This window comes from Typopeltis vanoorti, chromosome 23 (assembly GCF_054136105.1).
Source record: "Typopeltis vanoorti isolate ZY-2024b chromosome 23, IOZ_Tvanoo_1.0, whole genome shotgun sequence".
Classification (NCBI taxonomy): domain Eukaryota; kingdom Metazoa; phylum Arthropoda; class Arachnida; order Uropygi; family Thelyphonidae; genus Typopeltis; species Typopeltis vanoorti.
The window spans coordinates 95,571,999-95,591,497 of record NC_143571.1 but is presented as its reverse complement, the minus strand read 5'-3'; the positions used below and the strand labels follow the sequence as shown (position 1 = coordinate 95,591,497).

General features: G+C 36.3%; 1 protein-coding gene across 4 annotated transcripts in view; it reads left to right on the top strand.

Moving 5' to 3' along the window:
- The window catches only part of LOC150094086 (uncharacterized), a 608,624-nt gene that overhangs the window by 579,770 nt on the left and 9,355 nt on the right, over positions 1 to 19,499 (top strand). For all 4 annotated transcript variants that reach the window (XM_090413217.1, XM_090413213.1, XM_090413214.1 and 1 more), the window contains one exon: positions 11,404 to 11,618. In XM_090413217.1, the coding sequence (XP_090269343.1) occupies positions 11,404 to 11,598 (195 nt within the window). In that variant the 3' untranslated portion in view covers positions 11,599 to 11,618. The remainder of the gene's footprint in view (positions 1 to 11,403; positions 11,619 to 19,499) is intronic.

Here is a 19,499-nt window from a genome sequence, read left to right as displayed (position 1 = left end):
GAGAAAGCAACTGGCACAATGAAAAATGAAAAGTTGGTCCTTGTTGGAGATCTAAATAGCAGAGTAGGAAATGATTGTCAAACATACAAAAATATTTGGGGGAAAATAATGGCTAATAATACTTGTTGGATTTCTGCTCAGGACATGGACTGGTTATTACTAACACCATGTTCCAACATAAAAATGTGTACAAATTCACAATGAGAGAAGATGCAAGGAATAAGAAAAGTCTCATTGACTATGTTATTGTTGATAGTGATGTTTTCTCCCTGGTGCAGGATACCAGAGTGTACAGAGGATTTGAAATTGGAAGTGATCACCATTTAATCTTGAGCAGGATAAAATTGAATTTCATATTGAAAACAAGAACATGTAAAAAAGTTAAAATGAATAAAAGTTGAGCAGCTCTCAGATGTGAACTGTAGACTAAAATACACAAACATGATTGAAGAAAAAATGAAAGAGTTTGAGAACAGGAACCAAACCTTGGAGATTCAGTGGCAAGCCTTGAAGAAAATACTGATTGATTCAGCCAGAGAGGCACGTGGTGAGCTTGTAAGGATAGAAAAATCATAACTCCATGGTGGACACAGGAAGTTAAAGAGGCAGTGAAAGAAAAGAAGAAAGCATATCAAAAGTTCCTGGCAAATACATCAGCTTGTGCTCTTATAGAATACAGAGACAAATATAAGGAAGCTAAACACTGTGTAAAACTAGCTAAACAAAAGTCATGGGAGAAATGGAGTAAAAAGTGCTGTAAAAGGAATTAGAGATGATAAAGATGACATGAAAACAGGAGAAAAAGATATACTTAAAGTATGGAGTAATTACTTCAAAAAATTGCTAAATGAAATAAGCAGTGATGACAGCACACTGGTAAAAAACACTGACCAGGCATGCAGTCAAAAATACATATCCATACTTGAAGTAGAAAAAGCCATCAAAAGCCTGAAATGTGGAAAGGCAGCAGGAGTAGACGATATTCGACCAGAAATGCTCACGTATGGAGGTATAAAAGTCTTTCAGTGGCTGCATAGTTCAAAAGGCCTGGACAGAGGGACGAATTCCAGATGATTGGAGTAGAGCTCTCATAGTACCCATATATAAAAAGGGAAATAAAACTGAATGTGAGAATTACAGAGGTATATCCCTACTGAGTGTTCCTGGTAAGATATATGCAAGTATACTTGAGAAATGGTTGAGAATGATTGTGGAAGAAAAGGTTGGTGAAGAACAAGCTGGATTCAGGCCAAATAGAGGCTGTCAGGATCAGATCTTCACTTTACGACAAATAGTCGAGAAATCATGGGAATATAAGAAAGATCTGTATTTAAGTTTTGTAGATCTGGAAAAGGCATATGACAAGGCATAGGAAAAGGCATATGCCAAGAGAGAAGCTATTCGAAATGCTACAGTTATATAATGTCAATGGGGCATTATATCAAGGAATACTTAGTTTTTATTTGAGTTGTAATTCAGCAGTTAGAATTGAAGGAAATACAGGAAGATGGTTTGATGTTGAATCTGGTGTCAGACAAGGAAGTACATTATCCCCTCTGTTATTCATTAACTATATGGTCACATTATGAAGGAAAGTGGTATTAAACATGATATCAAAATTGGAGATGTTAATGTCAGCTCTTTGCTTTATTCGGATGATGTTATACATCTAAATAAATCTGCTACAAGTCTGCAAGATTCCCTGACTAAAATGAATAATTGTTGTAATAGATTTGGTATGAAAATCAGCATTAAAAAGACAATGAAAATAGGCAGAAACATTGAAAATATCAACGGCATTGTGAATGGAGGACGTATAGAAGAAGTAAAACATTTCAGCTACTTAGGCACGATTTTTAATGAAGATGGTAAATTAAATATTATGTGGAAATAGACAACAGAATCAACAAAGCTGGTATGGTAGGAAGTCAACTGAATAAATTTATATGGAATAAGAGAGAAATTAGCCAGAACACTAAATTAGCTGTATAGAAGACAGTATTTAAGCCAATTTTAACTTAATGATCTGAGAACTAGGTCAGAAGTAAAACACTTGACCAAAGACCGCAGATATGAGAGCTCTGAGAAAGATTGGGGGCGTGAACAGATGGCATCAATGGCAATATCATATTTGAAACGAGGATATTAGAAAAGAACTTGACATTGTCAGCATACAGGAATGCGTTAGCAGAGTTAATATCAGGTGGTATGGTCACTTAAACAGAATGGGCAAGGAAAGATTAGCAAAACAAGTGTTCTCTGCCAGGTTGGTAGGAAAAAGACCCAGAGGAAGACCAAGATATAGGTGGATTGATACAGTAAAAAGTGCCTTAAAGATAGAAATATAAGATCTGATAATGTTAGAGTCTTGACAGGTAACAGACTGATTTGGAGGAAAATTATAGACAGGAAGTTAGTAATGATGTAATTTTTCATGTAATATTGTCATATTCTGTACACTTCTTGAGGGTATATATTAGCAATTTGATGACGATTGTGATCCTGATAAGTCTATTTCGTCTGAATCCAGCATGTTCCTCTCCAAGCTTCCCTTGCAGAATTTTTCTCAGCTGTTTCTCAGAATATTTGCATAAATCTTAACAGCAAAACCCTCAGTTGGGAATTTCTTCTGTAATTTTCAGTTTTATTTCCTTTTTGATAAATGAGTGCTAATAACAGCTCTACTCCAATCATCCAGAATTTGAACCTCTGACCATGCTTCTGATTATGCAGTGTAGCCACTTTAAAAAAATTTTATTATCATCATCATCTGACCTGCATGTAGTCAGAGAGTTATCATGGGAAGTACACACTATTGTACACAATGCTCATCCAACCGTGCCATAAACTGATTCAGTGTTCCAACATTCACAACTACTCAGGCAATGCATTCTACTCACCAACTACTCTCTATGCAAAGAACCTGCTCCTCACTCCTTTGCTCACACCCTTAGTTTCCAGCAATGACCTTGTTATTCCCCCCTTTCCCATTCTGTAAAACATGTCTTCCACGTCAACCTGATAATAAACCATGATTAGCTTATTTGTACCAGTCATATCCCCAACTCTTCCTCCTATTCACTAGGCTTTGCAACTTATATTCTCTCATTCGTCCTTGTACTCCACATTCCAAAGACAACTGTCTACCTTTATGAATCTTCTCTGGACCCTTTCCAATGTATCTTCACCACCACAAAAACCCAGTGACCAAATCTGTACACAATAATCCATATGGGGCCTGATGAAGGCCTTATACAATGGCATTATAACCTCTCTATTTCTGCACATCAGGGTCCTCCACATCAATGCCATCATCCAATGTGACATCCTCATGACTTGTGCAATGTGGCCTCTGAATTTCAGTTCCTTGTCCATCTTCACTCCTAGATCTCCCATCTCTACTCCCTTTAAAGTTTCTCCATCAAGTATATACTTCACATCTCATCATTGCTTACCAAATCTCAAACACCTTACACTTTGCAACATTGAACTGGTTTCCACTTAACTGCCCATTGATGCAATGCCATAACATCTGCTTGACTCTGCATTTCTCTCTCCAATTTGGCATCATTCTACAAAGAGCTGCATATCCCTAGTTAAACAAATTGAACAACAATGGTCCCAAAACTGACTCCTGCCATACATCAGTGACTTACTTTTGGGATACTTTCGGAAGTGAGATACTTTCAGGATACTGCACCCCCCCCCCATATACAGCTTTCTGATAGCCATTCTCTGATCCAACTCAGAAGTCTGCTATCCAATCCAACCTGTTTCAATTTATTTGAGTTGTCATGTTGCAGTCTTTCAAAAGCTTTTGCAAAATCCAAGTACATCATTGTGTGCATCTCCTCTGTCCAAGGTATTTGTCACCTTGTTATAGTACATAAGTTAGTAAAACATGATTTCCTTTAACAAACCCATGCTGATAACCACAGAGAATACTGCTGTTATCAACCCATTTCTGTATTCTACTTCTCACCATCACTCCAGTAACTTCATCACAACTACAAATATACAGATTGGGCTATAATTTTAAGTTACAGCCTTATCACCACCTTTATACAGTGGAATAATTTTATCCTCCTCCCACTCCCTTGGAATCTGTGCTGTTGTAAGACTCTTAGTAAATAGGCATGCCAATGCAACTGCCAATTTCCTTGAATATTCCCATTAGGCATGTGTGGTGATATCTTATCAAATCCTGTTACCTTATTGACATCAAGGTTATTTATTTCCTCAAATACCTTCTGCTTACTCACAATTAAGCCATACCCTCCTGTATCCTCTACGCTTAAGTTCCTCATGATTTCATCCTGATCAGGATGAAATACCCTTATAAGTTGATCACTGAATATCTCAACAATGTATTCTGCAGCAGTTACCATTCTACCATTTTCATCCATTCTACTTGCCACATATCTAAAAAAAAAAAATTTTTTTTTGTCGCCCAATTTGCCAATTTCTTCTCATACTGTACTTTTGTTTTCTTACTGAGTCACTCTCCTGGCTTGTTCTTTATACTCTTCATGTAACTGAATATTACTATTATTCATCTTGCATTGCCTCTAAAGTACCTTCTTTCAGATGTCATACTTAAGCCACTCATTCATCCATTTTACACCCACCCACCTTATTAAGCCTTTTTGGCCTTCAGAATACATTCACACATTGATGCTGTTATTATTATTATTATTATCCAGGCCTCCATGGTGTCAAAAGACTCATTGTGGGAGGTCCTTTTTAGGAAATACAAAGTCTGTCATACCACTCCTTGAACCCATTAACCATCCCCACTCCAACCACTTTCTCAGGCAATGCATTCCAAGGTTCAACCATCCTCCGTGCAAAGAAACCACGTCTCACCTTCTTGTGCACAGCCTCCTTTCGTAACTTCCAGGGATGGTCCCTTGTCATCGCTCCTTCCCGCCGTTCCACCAAGTGAAAGAACTCTCCAATGTCTATCCTGTAACTGCCTCTCAACAGTTTAAAAGTCTCAATCATATCACCTCTCCTTCTTCTATCCACCAAACTCTGATGTCCACATTCCCTCAGTCGATCTTCATAACTCATATTGTACACTCCTGAAACCATCTTTGTTATCTGCCTCTGTACCCTTTCCACAGTCAATTTATCCCCTTCAAATTCTGGGGACCAAATCTGAGAACAGTAGTCTAAGTGTGGTCTGATCACGGCCTTATACAACAGAATGATAACTCTTTTATCTCTGCAGGTCAGCATCCTTCTCAGTATTGCAGCAATCCTCTGAGTTATCCTCACCACCTTTGTAATATGCTCCCTCAATTTCAGTTCTCTATCAATCATCACCCCCAGATCTCTTGTCTTCCCTGCCTCCTCCAGTACAGCTCCTCCAATCGAGTATACATCCACCCATCGATGGATCCCAAACCTCAAGACTTTACATTTTGCTGCATTGAACCGATAACCCCATTTATTTGCTCATCTGTCTAGTTTATTCAAATCCTCTTGCAGGGCTGCCACATCTGCACTATTACCAACTTCACATCATCCGCAAACAACTGAATGTCCCCTTGCAATCCATTGACAATATCATTGATATAAAGATTGAACAATACAGGTCCCAGTACTGAGCCCTGTGGAACCTCACTTGTAACCTTCTGCTTCCTTGATATTGTCCCATCATATACAACTCTCTGATACCTATCAGTCAGCCAATCCTGAATCCATTTTACTAACCCGACATTTAAACCCATGTGCTGCAACTTAAATATCAGCTTATCATGTGGCACCCTGTCAAACGCCTTTGCAAAATCCAAAAAAATGGCAGTTTATGCCTTTCTCTCATCAACTGCTCTTGTCACTTTATTATAAAAGACAGTCATATTACTTAAGCAAGAGTGCCCCTTAACAAATCCATGTTGATTCTCACAGATAACATTACCCTCATCTACCCAACACTGTATGTAGTTCCTCACTAATTTCTCCAAGACCTTAACAACTACTGATGACACACAAACAGGCCTATAATTAGACACTTCTAGTCTGCTACCGACCTTATGCAGCAGCACTATCTTGCCTTCCTTCCATTCCCTGGTACCTTTCCTTCAGCCAGACTTTTATTGAAAAGCCAGGCAACAGAGCTGTCAGTTCCTTAGCACATTCTCTCAAAACCCGTGGTGAAATACCATCATGTGCTCTAAACCCTGATCCTGTCCTATCCCTCTTGTATTAAAACCTTCTTCTCCAGGATGAAATACTCCAATAAAGTGCTCATTGAACAACTCCACTAGGTCCTCTGCATCAGTTACTCTATTCCCATTTTTATCCCGCAATGTCATTCTTCCACAATCGTTTCTCTGCCTACTGCCCACATAGCTAAAAAATTCCCTAGGATTTTCTTTGGATCTTAGTGCCAATCTCTTCTCATTTTCCAGTTTTGCCTTCCTCACCATTCTGGTCACTCTCCTGGCATGCGTCTTATATTCTTCGTGTATCTGTCCTCCACCCCTCTCCTTGTATATCTTCCATTATCTCTTTTTCAACTGCAGTTCCTGTTTGATATCGTTTGTCATCCACTTTACATCAAATTGTGTCCACTTCTTCACCCGTGGAATACAGCTTACTATTGCTGCTAGCAAATATTCTTTCACAATTTCCCAAGCACTAATGATATCCTGGCCTTCCAATTCAGCCCTCCATGGAACTGCCCTAGTTGATTTCTAAGACTACTATAATCACCTGCCTTATAATTCCACATATGTTCCCTTTTGATGCATGTCTGTTCATCTTCCAAGTCAAAACCACATGGTCACTCTCTCCAACTGGTGGGAGAGATGTGATCTCACTTATTATCAGCTCTCCTAATGCTATGACCGAATCCAAAACTCATGAACCACTTGTTCCCTCTATTACATGCTGCCGAAGAAATTTGTCCCTCAAGAATTCCAGAAATTCTATCCACTTCTTATTACTTGCATTTCCTCTTCCCAGCTTATACTGCTGTAGTTAAAATCTCCCATAACAATCATTCTTCTTGCACTTGCCAAGCTCAACTGCCTAAACATCTCCTGATCCCCACCCTCTGTTCCCCTTGGTTTATAGCAACACCACACTAAATATCCTGTCTTGGCCACTTCCACCTCACACCATATGCTTTCAAAACCATTTTTGTCACTGTTTTCCAAAGCCTTTACTCTAAGAGGACATAAGTCATCACTTATCATAAGCAGTACTCCACCACCACGTTTTCCTTTCCTTTCTCGCCGAAAAATGCTGTACCCTGCCACTTCAATTCTGGTTATTATATCATCCTCCATCAACCATGTCTTAGAGTTCCCAATAATCTTTGGCCAGGTTGATGCTATTAGTGCCACCAGTTCATTTCCAATGTATTTTTTTGTCAGTTCCCAAGCAGCATTTATATCCTTACCACTCAACTCCACTTTCCATGGTATAGCTCTAAGCTGTCTCCTAAGTTTCTTATAATCACAAGTCTTATAATTCTCCATGTATCCTTTCCTCACAAAAGTCTGCATATGGCTAACCACAACTCAGGTGATCAGTTCATCATCACTTACACCAACTGGAGGCAAGTGTGAAACCCCCTTCTCACAATTACATCCTCTGATGAAATGATCAGATCTAGAACTCCCAATCCTCACGTTCCCTCCTGAACATGCTGCCTGAGGTAGTTATCTCTCAAGTACTCAAGAAATTCATTTCCTTTATTCCCAAATACTATCTGTTCATTCCAATCCATATTCATTTTTTCATTCTAATCCAATCCATTTCTATTCTGAAAGGAATAAAAAATTAAAATTTTCTATTCCTTTTCTCCTCTAGGAAATCTAATAATAATTCCATTTCATGGAGAAGGAATTATTATTTCAAAAGACTCATTGTGGGAGACACAATGTCCATTAACACAATACCTATCTTCTATCTTCTTGAAATTATTCATTGTTCGGGCACTGAACTCACAACCACTTCTAGCAATCCATTCCACTCATTCACCACTCTCCAAGTAGTCTGTACATCCTTACTAACCATGCTCTGAGACAACTTCAAAGTGTTACCCTTTTTTTCTCACTACTCTCTATATTGAAAATTTTCTTTTGTATCAATCTTATAGAATTCTTTAATAACTTATGTTTCTATCATATCCCCTCTTCTCTGCCTATCAGCTAAACTCTGCAATTTATACACCTTTAATCTGTCCTCACTGGGTACATTCCATAGACTTGTCATGAGCTTGGTCACTCATCTCTGAATCCTTTCCACAACCTCCTGGTTCCCTAGAAACACAGGCACTGAAATTATTGCACAACAGTCAACATGCAGCCGAATCATAGGCTTATAAAGAGGGATAATTACCTCCCTGTCTACTTATCAGTGTGTTTTTCAACATCCAAATAATCCTCTGAGCTAGTTTGCCAACTCTTGCAATATGTCCTCTGGATTTCAATTTGCTGTAATCTATTTCCATCAGTATGATACAAAGTATGTAATGTTTTCATCTCAAAGTGCATTGCCTTGCATTTTACAATTTAATATTGTAAAACCATAATTTCCTTTAGTCACACTGCCAGTTTATTTAAATTATCCTGCAATATATCTAAATCATCTTTATCAAATATTACTCCTCCAGTTTTGCATCATCAGCAAACAACTGAATACCCCCCCCTCCCTCAAATTTTCTGCTATATCATTAATGTACAAATTAAAGAGTAGAGGCCATAGTACAGAGCTCTGGGTCTCTCCCCTAGTTACCCTCATTCACGTTGATTCCACTCCACCATATGCTACCCTCTGATGTCTGTCAGACATCCTCCTCCTCCCTATCCTTGCCACCAACCTCATATCCATTCCCATTTACTCCAGCTTATGTGATAATTTTTCATGTGGTATTCTGTCAAATGCCTTTGCAAAAGTCCAGCAGTATCATAATGTAGCCATATCCTTTATCCAATTCCACTGTCACCTTATTATAAAATGCGAATAAATTATCATATCAGAATATGTCATGCTGCCTGTATATCATATTCCTATCTGTCTATTCCAGAATTTTACTTTTAATCAGCTTTTCCAGTACTTTAACCACCACCACTCCAGTCATACTGATTAGTCTGTAATTTGCATTTGGAATTTTTCCTTCTAAATAGAAATGAAATAAAAAGTTCCTTTTCTACTTTAATATTGAAGTAGAATAACCCGCCAGAAAGTAACCTTTCAAAGTAATTACTCCAGACATCTAGAATATCTTTTTCTTAAGTTTTCATGACAACCCAGATCATCTCTGATTTGTTTTGCAGTTCTCTTTCCTCCATTTCTAAGCTTTTAAATAGCTTTCTCCAGAATATTCTCTCTTATTCTATATCAAATTTATCCCCACCATGCCAACTTTACTTATTCTGTTGTTTGTTTGCACATGTAATGTGCAAACAAACAACAGAATAAGTAAAGTTGGACATCTTCACTTACAATTGTGTCTAAATAATTGTTCTGTGGATTCTCTATTCAAGATTCAGCTGATGTATTCAGTTTTTCTGTCTGTCTATTTTCTTAGTCTATCATTTTTATTGCTTTTTTTAAACCAGATATACAACTTAGTTAAGAAATGACACAGACTTTGCACTGAATTTATTTAGTACCTGCATAAAGAGCTGAGATTTACATCTCCACTTTTAATATCAAGAATAATGCCACTTTTTTTTATTTTCCTTTGGTGGATAGGAGAAGAGGGGGTATGATAGACATTTAAATTGAGAGATTTTACTGTATTACTACAGAGGGGATTATTAAAAGAGCAATGGGGCAAAAAGTGATGAATGAGAGGCAATCTTTAGAAGTTGTGTAAGGGTGTGTGGTTGAAGGAGTAGATTTTTCATGTAGAGAGTGAGACACATTGCCAAACACATTTTGACTGTCAGGAGACTAAATGAGTTCTAGGTTCAATGAGAGAGAGTTGCTAGTTATCACATTGTTATTACAGCAATGGAGGTTGCTCTGATATATAATGTGATTAATATAGATTGTAAATAGTATTGTGATAGTGTGCACCTTTTTTTTTTACACCTGATTTTGTATCATACTATCTTCCTGTACCTCCTTCACTTCTAACTGCTGACTTATAGCTTAGGTATTTATTTATTAACTATTTATAGTTCTGTATAATGTTCCATTTACCTCATACAACCATAGCATTTTGAAAAGCTTTGACACTTTACATGCTTTTTCCAGATCAACAGAACTTTTTTTTTAATGTTGCTCACACCCATGAAAGGTTATTTGTAAAACTTAAATACATTTTTGTACCGGGGGGGGGAGAATAAGTTTGTTTGTTTTTTTCCTATTTTTATCAATTTCATATAATTTTTTTGATATTTTTAATTTATTATTTACACAGTCTGGAAACCCTGCTCTATAGATTAAACATGGGACTTTTTCAAGCCACTTCAGGCCACCAGTAAGTGGGGGAAGTAGTCTCACACTGAGCGATGAAATTCATCTTCCACCTAACAAACATCCATGCCCATGGCTTGGTTTGAACCCTAAGTCTGTTGGTTGGAGAGCAAGTATACTAATCACTTGGCCCACCAAGCAGGCATAAATACAAATCATTGTATCTGACGTTTGTGTTCTTGTGTTTCTCAACTATTTGTCTTAAAGTGAAAATCTTATCCTGACAACTCCTGTTTTGCTTGAATCCACAATTTTTTTTTAGCCTTTTCTCAAATGTGTTTGTAAATCTTACATGAAATGACCAGTAAAGACCTGTGCAATTCTAACATTCTATTTTCTCTTTCTTTCCAAAACTTGCTTTCATCAGACTTAATATATTTGATTGTGGTATATTTCATGACTTATTTTTTGTTGCTGTCTGTTCAACAACAACAAAAAAAGTACAACAGAACATTGATTATCCGAACTAATTAGGACCAAGTTGGTTCAGATAATCAAATATATGATACATGAAGTACCAAGTTTATATGAAACAAAAGTGTAATTAGGCCTACAGTTAAATTATTATACTCAAGGTTATTACTACCATATTTTGAAATCTCTCTTATATTTTGAAGCTATTCCCTCCCCCCATCCATATACACATCATCCTCTCATGCTCACAATGGTACATAGGACAATAACACACACAGCTAAAGCCAACATTTGATTTTTAACTCTTGTAATGACACATTATGAATAAATAACTGGAAACACATGTATTATTAAATGGCAATAGTAATATTTAAGCATAACAACCAGTGCACTAAAAGCAGATACTGTATTTGAGGGGGCGCAGTGGTCTGGATAATTGACATTCAGATAATCAACAGTTCCCCCCTTCCCCTTACTATATTATATGAAGTGAAAATTTTCAATTGAAAATGTAATATCTATTTTTTTTTTACTTCAACCTTGTAGGCTATAGAAGAAGTATACGTGGACCATCAACACTCTGTAAAAAGTCCAAATCCATATTCAACATTCTGTGTGAAGACATATGACCGTGTGTATTATCTGATTGCACCTACTCCAGAAAGCATGAGAATTTGGGTGGATGTTATATTTTCTGGAGCAGAGGGTTATTTAGATTTCCTTGCTGATGCAGAGCCTTAGCTTCTAATAATTTTGGAAAGGTTAGTTTGAAAATTAACATTAACTTTTTTGTAATAGTTGCTTAATTTTTGCTAATTGTCTACAAAAAATACATAAATTAGCAGATCATAATTTTAGCTGTCACTGAGATCATTGGCACTATCTGTTTGCAGGTCATTTTTTTGTCCTTGTAATTTGGAAGAAAATATACTGGCCTAGAAATTGGAAAATATCAGTATTCATCCCAATTCCAAAAAAAATCAAATCCCAGAGATTGTTAGAATTGTAAAAAACCATTGCTTTAATTTGCGTGGTTAACCTAGTGTCTGTGCACTTCCCAACCATATGCCTGGGGAAGGAGTGTCCTTGGTTTGATTCCTGTCGATGACATGAGGAGCTTAAGGATCTTTCTCGGCCATAGCCAATTTAGCCGATCTTTGGCATGGACAGTAGGGTTTTCTGGGGTTTTTCATCCCACAAGCAGGCAAACCTGTCCTGTGAACACACAGGCTATAGTCATAGGATATAGTACTTAATCCCTCATTAGGAAGGCTCAACCAGTCCTAAGGGGCAGTCGAGGAATGGTTGAGAGGGAAAAAAAAAATCGCTTTCATTTCACATGCAAGTAAAGTTATGATGAAAGTGATCCAAGAAAGGTTGGAGCCATATGTGAATAGAGAAATGCCACAAGAATAGGCAGGCTTTAGGAGAGGTAGAGGAACTAAAGACCAAATAGAGATCACAACAGACTGTGGATTGTAATGAAATCAATGGGAATACCTAAACATCTAATTCTCTTGATAAGAAAGCTGTATTACAACCAAGAAGCTTCAGTAAAAACTATGCTTGGAGAAACAGACAGTGTTCAAGTGGGAAAAGGGGTGAAGCAGGCTTGTATACTGTCGCCCTACCTTTTTAATATTTATAGTGAATATATTATGAGAATGGCTGATTTAGCAAAGATCCATCTAGAATTAAGATTGGTAGCAGAAAAATAAATAATTTAAGATATGTAGATGATGCAACCCTCATAGCAGAAACTAAGGAAGATCCGGGCTTAATTCAAACATCAGCAAAACAAAAGTGATGGCTTCTGGTGATTTAAATTAATTTATAATAGAGGGAGATAAAATAGAAATCATTGAATGTTATGATTTACTGGGGTCCAGAATCATAAGTATGATAAATGTGAAGATGAAATTAAAAAAAAGAATAGTCATGGAGAGTGGGGGGGGGGAAGGGATGTCCAACACGACAAAAATTATGAAAGATAGAAGCGTAGTAAGATAAGGCCACGAAAGTTAGAATTGCAAAAGCAATGATATTTCCAGTAGCGATGTATGGATGTGAAAACTGGATTATTATTATTACAGGTATCTCCATGGAGTTAGTAGACTCATTGCGGGAAACCCATACTATCAAAACAATATCTATCATATCTGTTCTTGAATTCATTTACAGACGAAAAACTCACAACTGAGTCAGGCAATGCATTCCACTCATTCACCACCCTCCAGGTGAAAAACCTTGTTCTCACACCCTTGTTAACCATGCTTTTCCTTAATTTCCAGGGATGATCTTTTGTTCTTCCATCACTATCACACAGCTGAAACATTTCCTCTTCATCAATCTTATAAAATCCTTTTAGTAATTTAAATGTTTCTCTCATATCCCCTCTTCTCTGCCTATCAACCAACCTCTGCAATCCACAAGCTCTCAATCTATGAATGTAGGGAGCATTTTTTTTACATCACTCACCAACTTAGTCACTCTCCTCTGAACCCTTTCCACAACCTCCTCATCTCCAAGGAATCTAGGTGACCAGACTTGAGCACAGTAATCCAAATGTGGAAGTATCAATGCTTTATAAAGCGGAATAATAACCTCTTTATCTCTGGATGTTAGTGTGTTCCTCAATAACCAAGTAATCCTATGTGCAATCTTGGACACCTTAGCAACGTGTCCTCTGTACTTCATCTCCCTATCTATCAAACGCCCCTAAGTCCCTAGCCTCATCAATCTCTTCGAGTACTGTTCCATCAATGTAGTACACAGCTGGCAATCTTTTAATCCCAAAATGCATAACTTTACACTTTTCCACATTGAACTGATATCCATTTCCTTTTGCCCATTTTAGCAGCTTATTTAAATCATCCTGCAAACTCTCAACATCATCTTGATTTTTTTTATTGTGCTACCCAACTTTGCATCATCAGCAAACAACTGAATATCTTCCTTTAAGCCATTTCCTATATCATTTATATACAAATTAAACAACAATGGCCCAAGCACAGAGCCCTGAGACACACCACTGGCACCTGCCTCATCTTGGACTCAGCTCCTCCATACACCACCTTCTGGTATCTCTCCCTGAGCCATTCTCCTATCCATATCACCAATTTAGTATCCATTCCCATCTGCTCCAATTTGCATAACAGTGTTCTATGGGGTATTCTGTCAAAAGCCTTAGCAAAATCCAGAAGTACCACTGTGTACCCTTTTCCTTTGTCCAACTCAGATATCATTCTATTATAAAAAGCTAATAAATTGCTAAGGCAGGATCGACCTTTAATAAAACCATGTTGGCCCCTATAGAGTATCATATCCTGATCCACCCATTCTTGAATTTTGTCTTTAACCAACTTTTCCTATACCTTTACCACCACTCCCAAGATGGTGATTGGTCTGTAATTAACTACTGCAGTTTTAGAGCCAACTTTATGCAAAGGAACTACTTTGCCTTCCTTCCACTCCCTACCAGAGCTCAAACTTAAGTTAAATAACCAACTAAGAGGCATTGACAATTCCTTTGCACATTCACGCAACATCTGAACTGATATTCCATCTAAACCTACAGCAGTGTTTGCATTTAAATTTTGCAATATACCTCTGATTTCTTAACTTCATTTCTCACATTAGTTATTGCTACAGGTACAGGGATATTCTCACTTGGGTGATAGACTTTAAGATATGCAGATGAGAAGATATTAAAGAAATTATTATTATTATTATATTAAGAAAAAAGATAGGAAGTGAATTGAGTCATTTGAATTATGAGTGTGGAGGGGACTATTAAGAATCCCATGGACTGCAAGAATGACCAATAAGAAGGTTTTAGAGAATATAAAGACAGAGTACTTCTTGGAGGCAATGATCACTAAACAGAAGTTGATGTACTTTGGTCATATTATGCAAACTGATGAATCATTGGAAAAGGCAGCTATGTTGGGGAAGATTGAGGGAATGAGTAGAAGAAGAAGAATATTACAAAAGAGTTGGATGGACAATGTAAAAGAACTTACCAACTTGACCTTACAATTACTTAAAGAAAGGACAAGAGGCTAAATGGGATGGAGAGCCTTTATTCACAGGATCACCAAGAATCAAAAATGACTGGTTGGCACATAATAATCGTTTTTTCTTTGTTTCAAGCTGAAATGTTGAGTAACTGACAAATGTATGATGCTGAAAATTGCTCAGTTTTAATTTTAAAAAAAAGTCAGAGGCTTCTTGTCATTAAACATTATTCCAAGGAAGGATATTCCACCAATCCATCATTTTTAATACCAGGTGAGTTATAAATATAATAATGAATATAAAAAATGATATCATCATTTTTTTATATTCATCTCATGCATAAGAGATTGCATAACCAACAATACAGCAATGCTATGTAGGAAAGTGGTTAAGTAAAGATAAGAAACATGTTGACATGTTTCTTATCTTTACTTAAGCTGAATTATGTGTGGATATTATTCAATGGCTACTACTCATGTTTTTCCATTCTTAGTTGGAAAGCAGAAGAATGCTTCTGGGCGGTTCAATGATATCCAAGAAAATACCTACAGAAAAGGAATAGGGCATAAACAGGATATCTGTGAGCAAGTAATTGGAGTGTGTTTGTAGAGGGATTATCTATTAAGTGGACTATTCTTATCTGGACAGCATCAAGAATTGTGGGTGAAATTTTTTGTGTGCTGTGTTAATGTGTAATAATGTTATTCTAGGATTAGATGAATTAGGGGTTTATGTGGTGTTAGTAGTTGTACAGGCAAGAAGTATTGTCTTCAACAGAAGAAGCCACCAAACTTTGTAGAGACTAATGTATTTGCACAAGAAAAGAATAGAGGTATATAAGTCAGACAAAGAAGAGAAACAAGATCTTAAATGGAAATCAAAGTATTCTCAAGGTTAAAAGAAAGTGTCTTTTGAGAAATAAAACAGGGACTGCATTTTGTAGTATCTAGATATCTCATTTTCCCCATGCCTGTCAAGCCCAGTGGTCTGCCACAGCCAAGCAACTGAGGGATTTTCAGAATACAGTGAATATAGTGAATACAAACAATACCACATGAAAAGTGCTAGTACAGGTAACCCTCGTATAACCTGGTACTTATACAATGCAGTTTCGATATAACACGGTCTGCAAATTGTAGCAACACTTTATCTTTTCATATATTTTTCACTGTGACTTAAAAATCAAATTTTATCTTCATTAAATTTGCGTCAGCCCATATTGCGCATGTAACTTATACGACGAGAATTTATATTAGGGGAAATTCCCTTCGGCACGCATGTACATCAATTGTTTACAGTAAATGAAGACAACTGAAATTTTCTTTGTTTTCTGCCAGGAAAGCGCATTAAAAATCATAAGTGTGTTAATCTCAAGCTGAGTACTTTATTTTCTGATAAGTTACATACAATATGTAATGCTTTTTTTGTATGTAAAAAATTTATTTTTATAGTAATGGCCACTTAATTGATGGGGAAATAGATTTAAATGAGTAGTAAGTGATGTTGGAGGCTTAATGGATTTTTTACAACACTCAGAAAGGATTAAAACAGAATTTAATACTTTCTATATTTCGTCTCAGTCACTGAGATATCTTCAGGGATTACAAAAAAACTAATGTAACATAAACACAAATAACAAACAATACTAAGCCCAACCATGTGGTTGACACTAAAGTTCTAACTAGGTGGAGCGCTTGCTAAGGGCGGTTGTAGTGTAGTGTGCCTGGAATGTAGGGTGGGACCTCTGGTGATAAGTGCTTCCCAAATCTTAGGAAGCTTAATGCAACCGTATTTATTAATCCTTTCTAAGTGTTCTAAAAAATCCATTGAGACAAAATAAAGAAGTATTAAATTCTGTTTTAATCCTTTCTGAGTGTTGTAAAAAATCCATCTTCCTAAGATTTGGGAAACACTTATCACCAGAGGTCCCACCCTACATTTCAAGCCACCTACAACTGCCCTTAGAGGCCGCTCCACCTAGTTAGGACTTTAGTGTCACCCACGGGGTTGGGCTTAGTATTGTTTGTTATTTGTGTTCATGGTACATTAGTTTTTTTGTAATCCCTAAAGATGTTTCAGTGACTGAGACGAAATATAGGAAATATTAAATTCTGTTTTAATCCTTTCTGAGTGTTGTAAAAAATCCATTAAGCCTCCAACATGATGTCCTCATAGCACTTAAGCCTCTACACATGGAGTAGTAAGTGGTAGAATGAATAGATGATGTCGAAATGAGGAAAGTTCTGCAGAAGATTCTGATTGTGATGAATCCATTAAAGAAGTCAGTTTAATGAAATTAGCAGAAGGATTGGACTTGGCAAGAAAGTTAGGAAGTTATTTTACGGATAATAATCTCTCAATGGAGCACTCTGGAAAATTCACGAAACAATTGGATATTTGTTTAACTCCGTATTGTGAACTTTATAAAAAATTGTATCATAGTGGTAAGCAAAGTCTTATTACTGACTTCTTGATATCTAAACCAGCCAACGTAGGCAATGAGAATTATGCAAATGATGGTCAAGAGATTTCAAGTGATGACGACGTCCGGTCAGTCATAAATAAAGAACACCTATGAAATGTTAGTTTTGAAGACAGTGATGATGATTAAAGTATGCACTTTATTTTATTTTGCCTAAAACATTTATGCATTATGTTCAATGAAGTTTACGTACAATTTTTAATTTTATAAGTTTATACTATGTATTTGTTTCATAGTTTATATGTTTTCTTAACTTGCATGAATTACCTGACTTAAATAAACATATCTTTTTGTTGGGCATGTCATTGTTGTTTATATAATTAAAAAAAAAATGATTACATGTCCAACAAAAATATATATTTATTTAATTCGAGTAGTTCATGTAAGTTAAGAAAACATATAAACTATATGTTTTCTTATGTGATCTGAGTCTCGCATAACACGATTTATATAACGCGGCATTTCTATGGAACCTAACATCGCGTTATATGAGGGTTACCTGTATATATAAATATACTAGCTTCATAGCCTTGAGTTGCTTTGGCTGTAATTCCAACCAAACCAAGTTGATTATCTAGTCTGATCCAAGTAAGACAAATGTCACAAAGCAGGACATGAATCAACTCCTGGTTGAGAAAAGGGTGGTTTGTCTTTCAGGGAATTGTAATCATTCATTTTTTTAATCAGAGCAGGCAGCTATTCAGAGACTTTGTATTCTTGATTTTGGAGATTTTTAGTTTCATAGTATTTCTGGTCAGACATTAGTCATAAGATTCTCTGCTCAAATATCAGTTGCTACACAGAAAGTACCTTCAAATAGGACCTCTATGTCTTGATTAGTTATTTGGTAATGAATGCCCTTTTGATTGAAAGATGCGAGTTCAAATCCTGTCTAGGATGCGAGGAACCTGCATAAGGGCAAATGTCAGTTAGCTTCACGTGAACCTGGTAGAGTTTTTCCTACCAGAAATTCATATTTTTCATTTTTCTTGGAGCTATGCTATAGCTCCAAGCTGTCTTCTAAACTTGTCATAATCACCAGCCTTGTACTTTCGTATATATATCCTTTCCTCACAGAAGTCTTCATCTTCATATGGCTAGCCACAACCCATGTGATCACTTCATGATCACTTTCACCAACTGGAGGAAAGTGTGAAACTCCATTTAGAATTACATCTTCTGATGAAATGATCAGATCTAAAATGCTCAGCCCTCGCATGCTCTCCTTTATGTAATGCTTGAAATTGTTCTTTCTCAAGAACTTGAGTAATTCATTTAATGGACAAAGATTAATTCAGCCTCATCTAGAAATTTAATAATGAGACAAGATTTACATGTCTGTTTGCATGTAAATGCAAACAGACATGTAAATCTTGAAGAGATAGACCATTTCATAGAAGGTTTATTCATTTGGTTACGAAGTAAACTATACTTGCCAAGAAATTATATTTTTATTTAATTCTATATCCAAGTGTTTGGTTTGGTTTGGTTTATAGTTTATTTGACACAAAAACTACAAAGGTCATACTGTGCCATACTAAAGGTTACAACATTAGCATTTACTGAAAATTTAAAAACAATATGTCTGTACAAGAATCTAGTTTCACAAAGTAGCATCTCTAGGTAAACAGAACTGCTGCAGAGGGCACAGCAACACACAAGGTCAGAGGTTATTACAGTAGTGCAAAAATATTAACAGTATAAGTTAATACATAATATATGAAACACTAAGCCAAGGAATGCGGTATCTACATATATGCAAAATTATAATAGATGCCTTTATAGCAGTACAAAAATGGGCAAAAGGGATTATTATACAATATGCATGGATGAAAATTAAATTTAGCAATGCAGTAGAAACAGAATTACTAGAAAGTACACAAATAGGTAAGATGTCCTACAGCACTACATGATTATTTGAAAAATAAAGTAGTAAATAAGATGCATACACAAAATGTATGTTAAGTGATGCAGTATCTACATATAAACAAAATTACTGCAGAGGTTTCAGCAGTACATAAATAGATAACTATAGGTTAACATATGTATATACAAAACAAGTCGAGGAAAGCAGTGTCTACATCCAGTAAGATTACAACAAACATTATTATACTAATACTTAAAGAGTCAGAAAGGAATTATT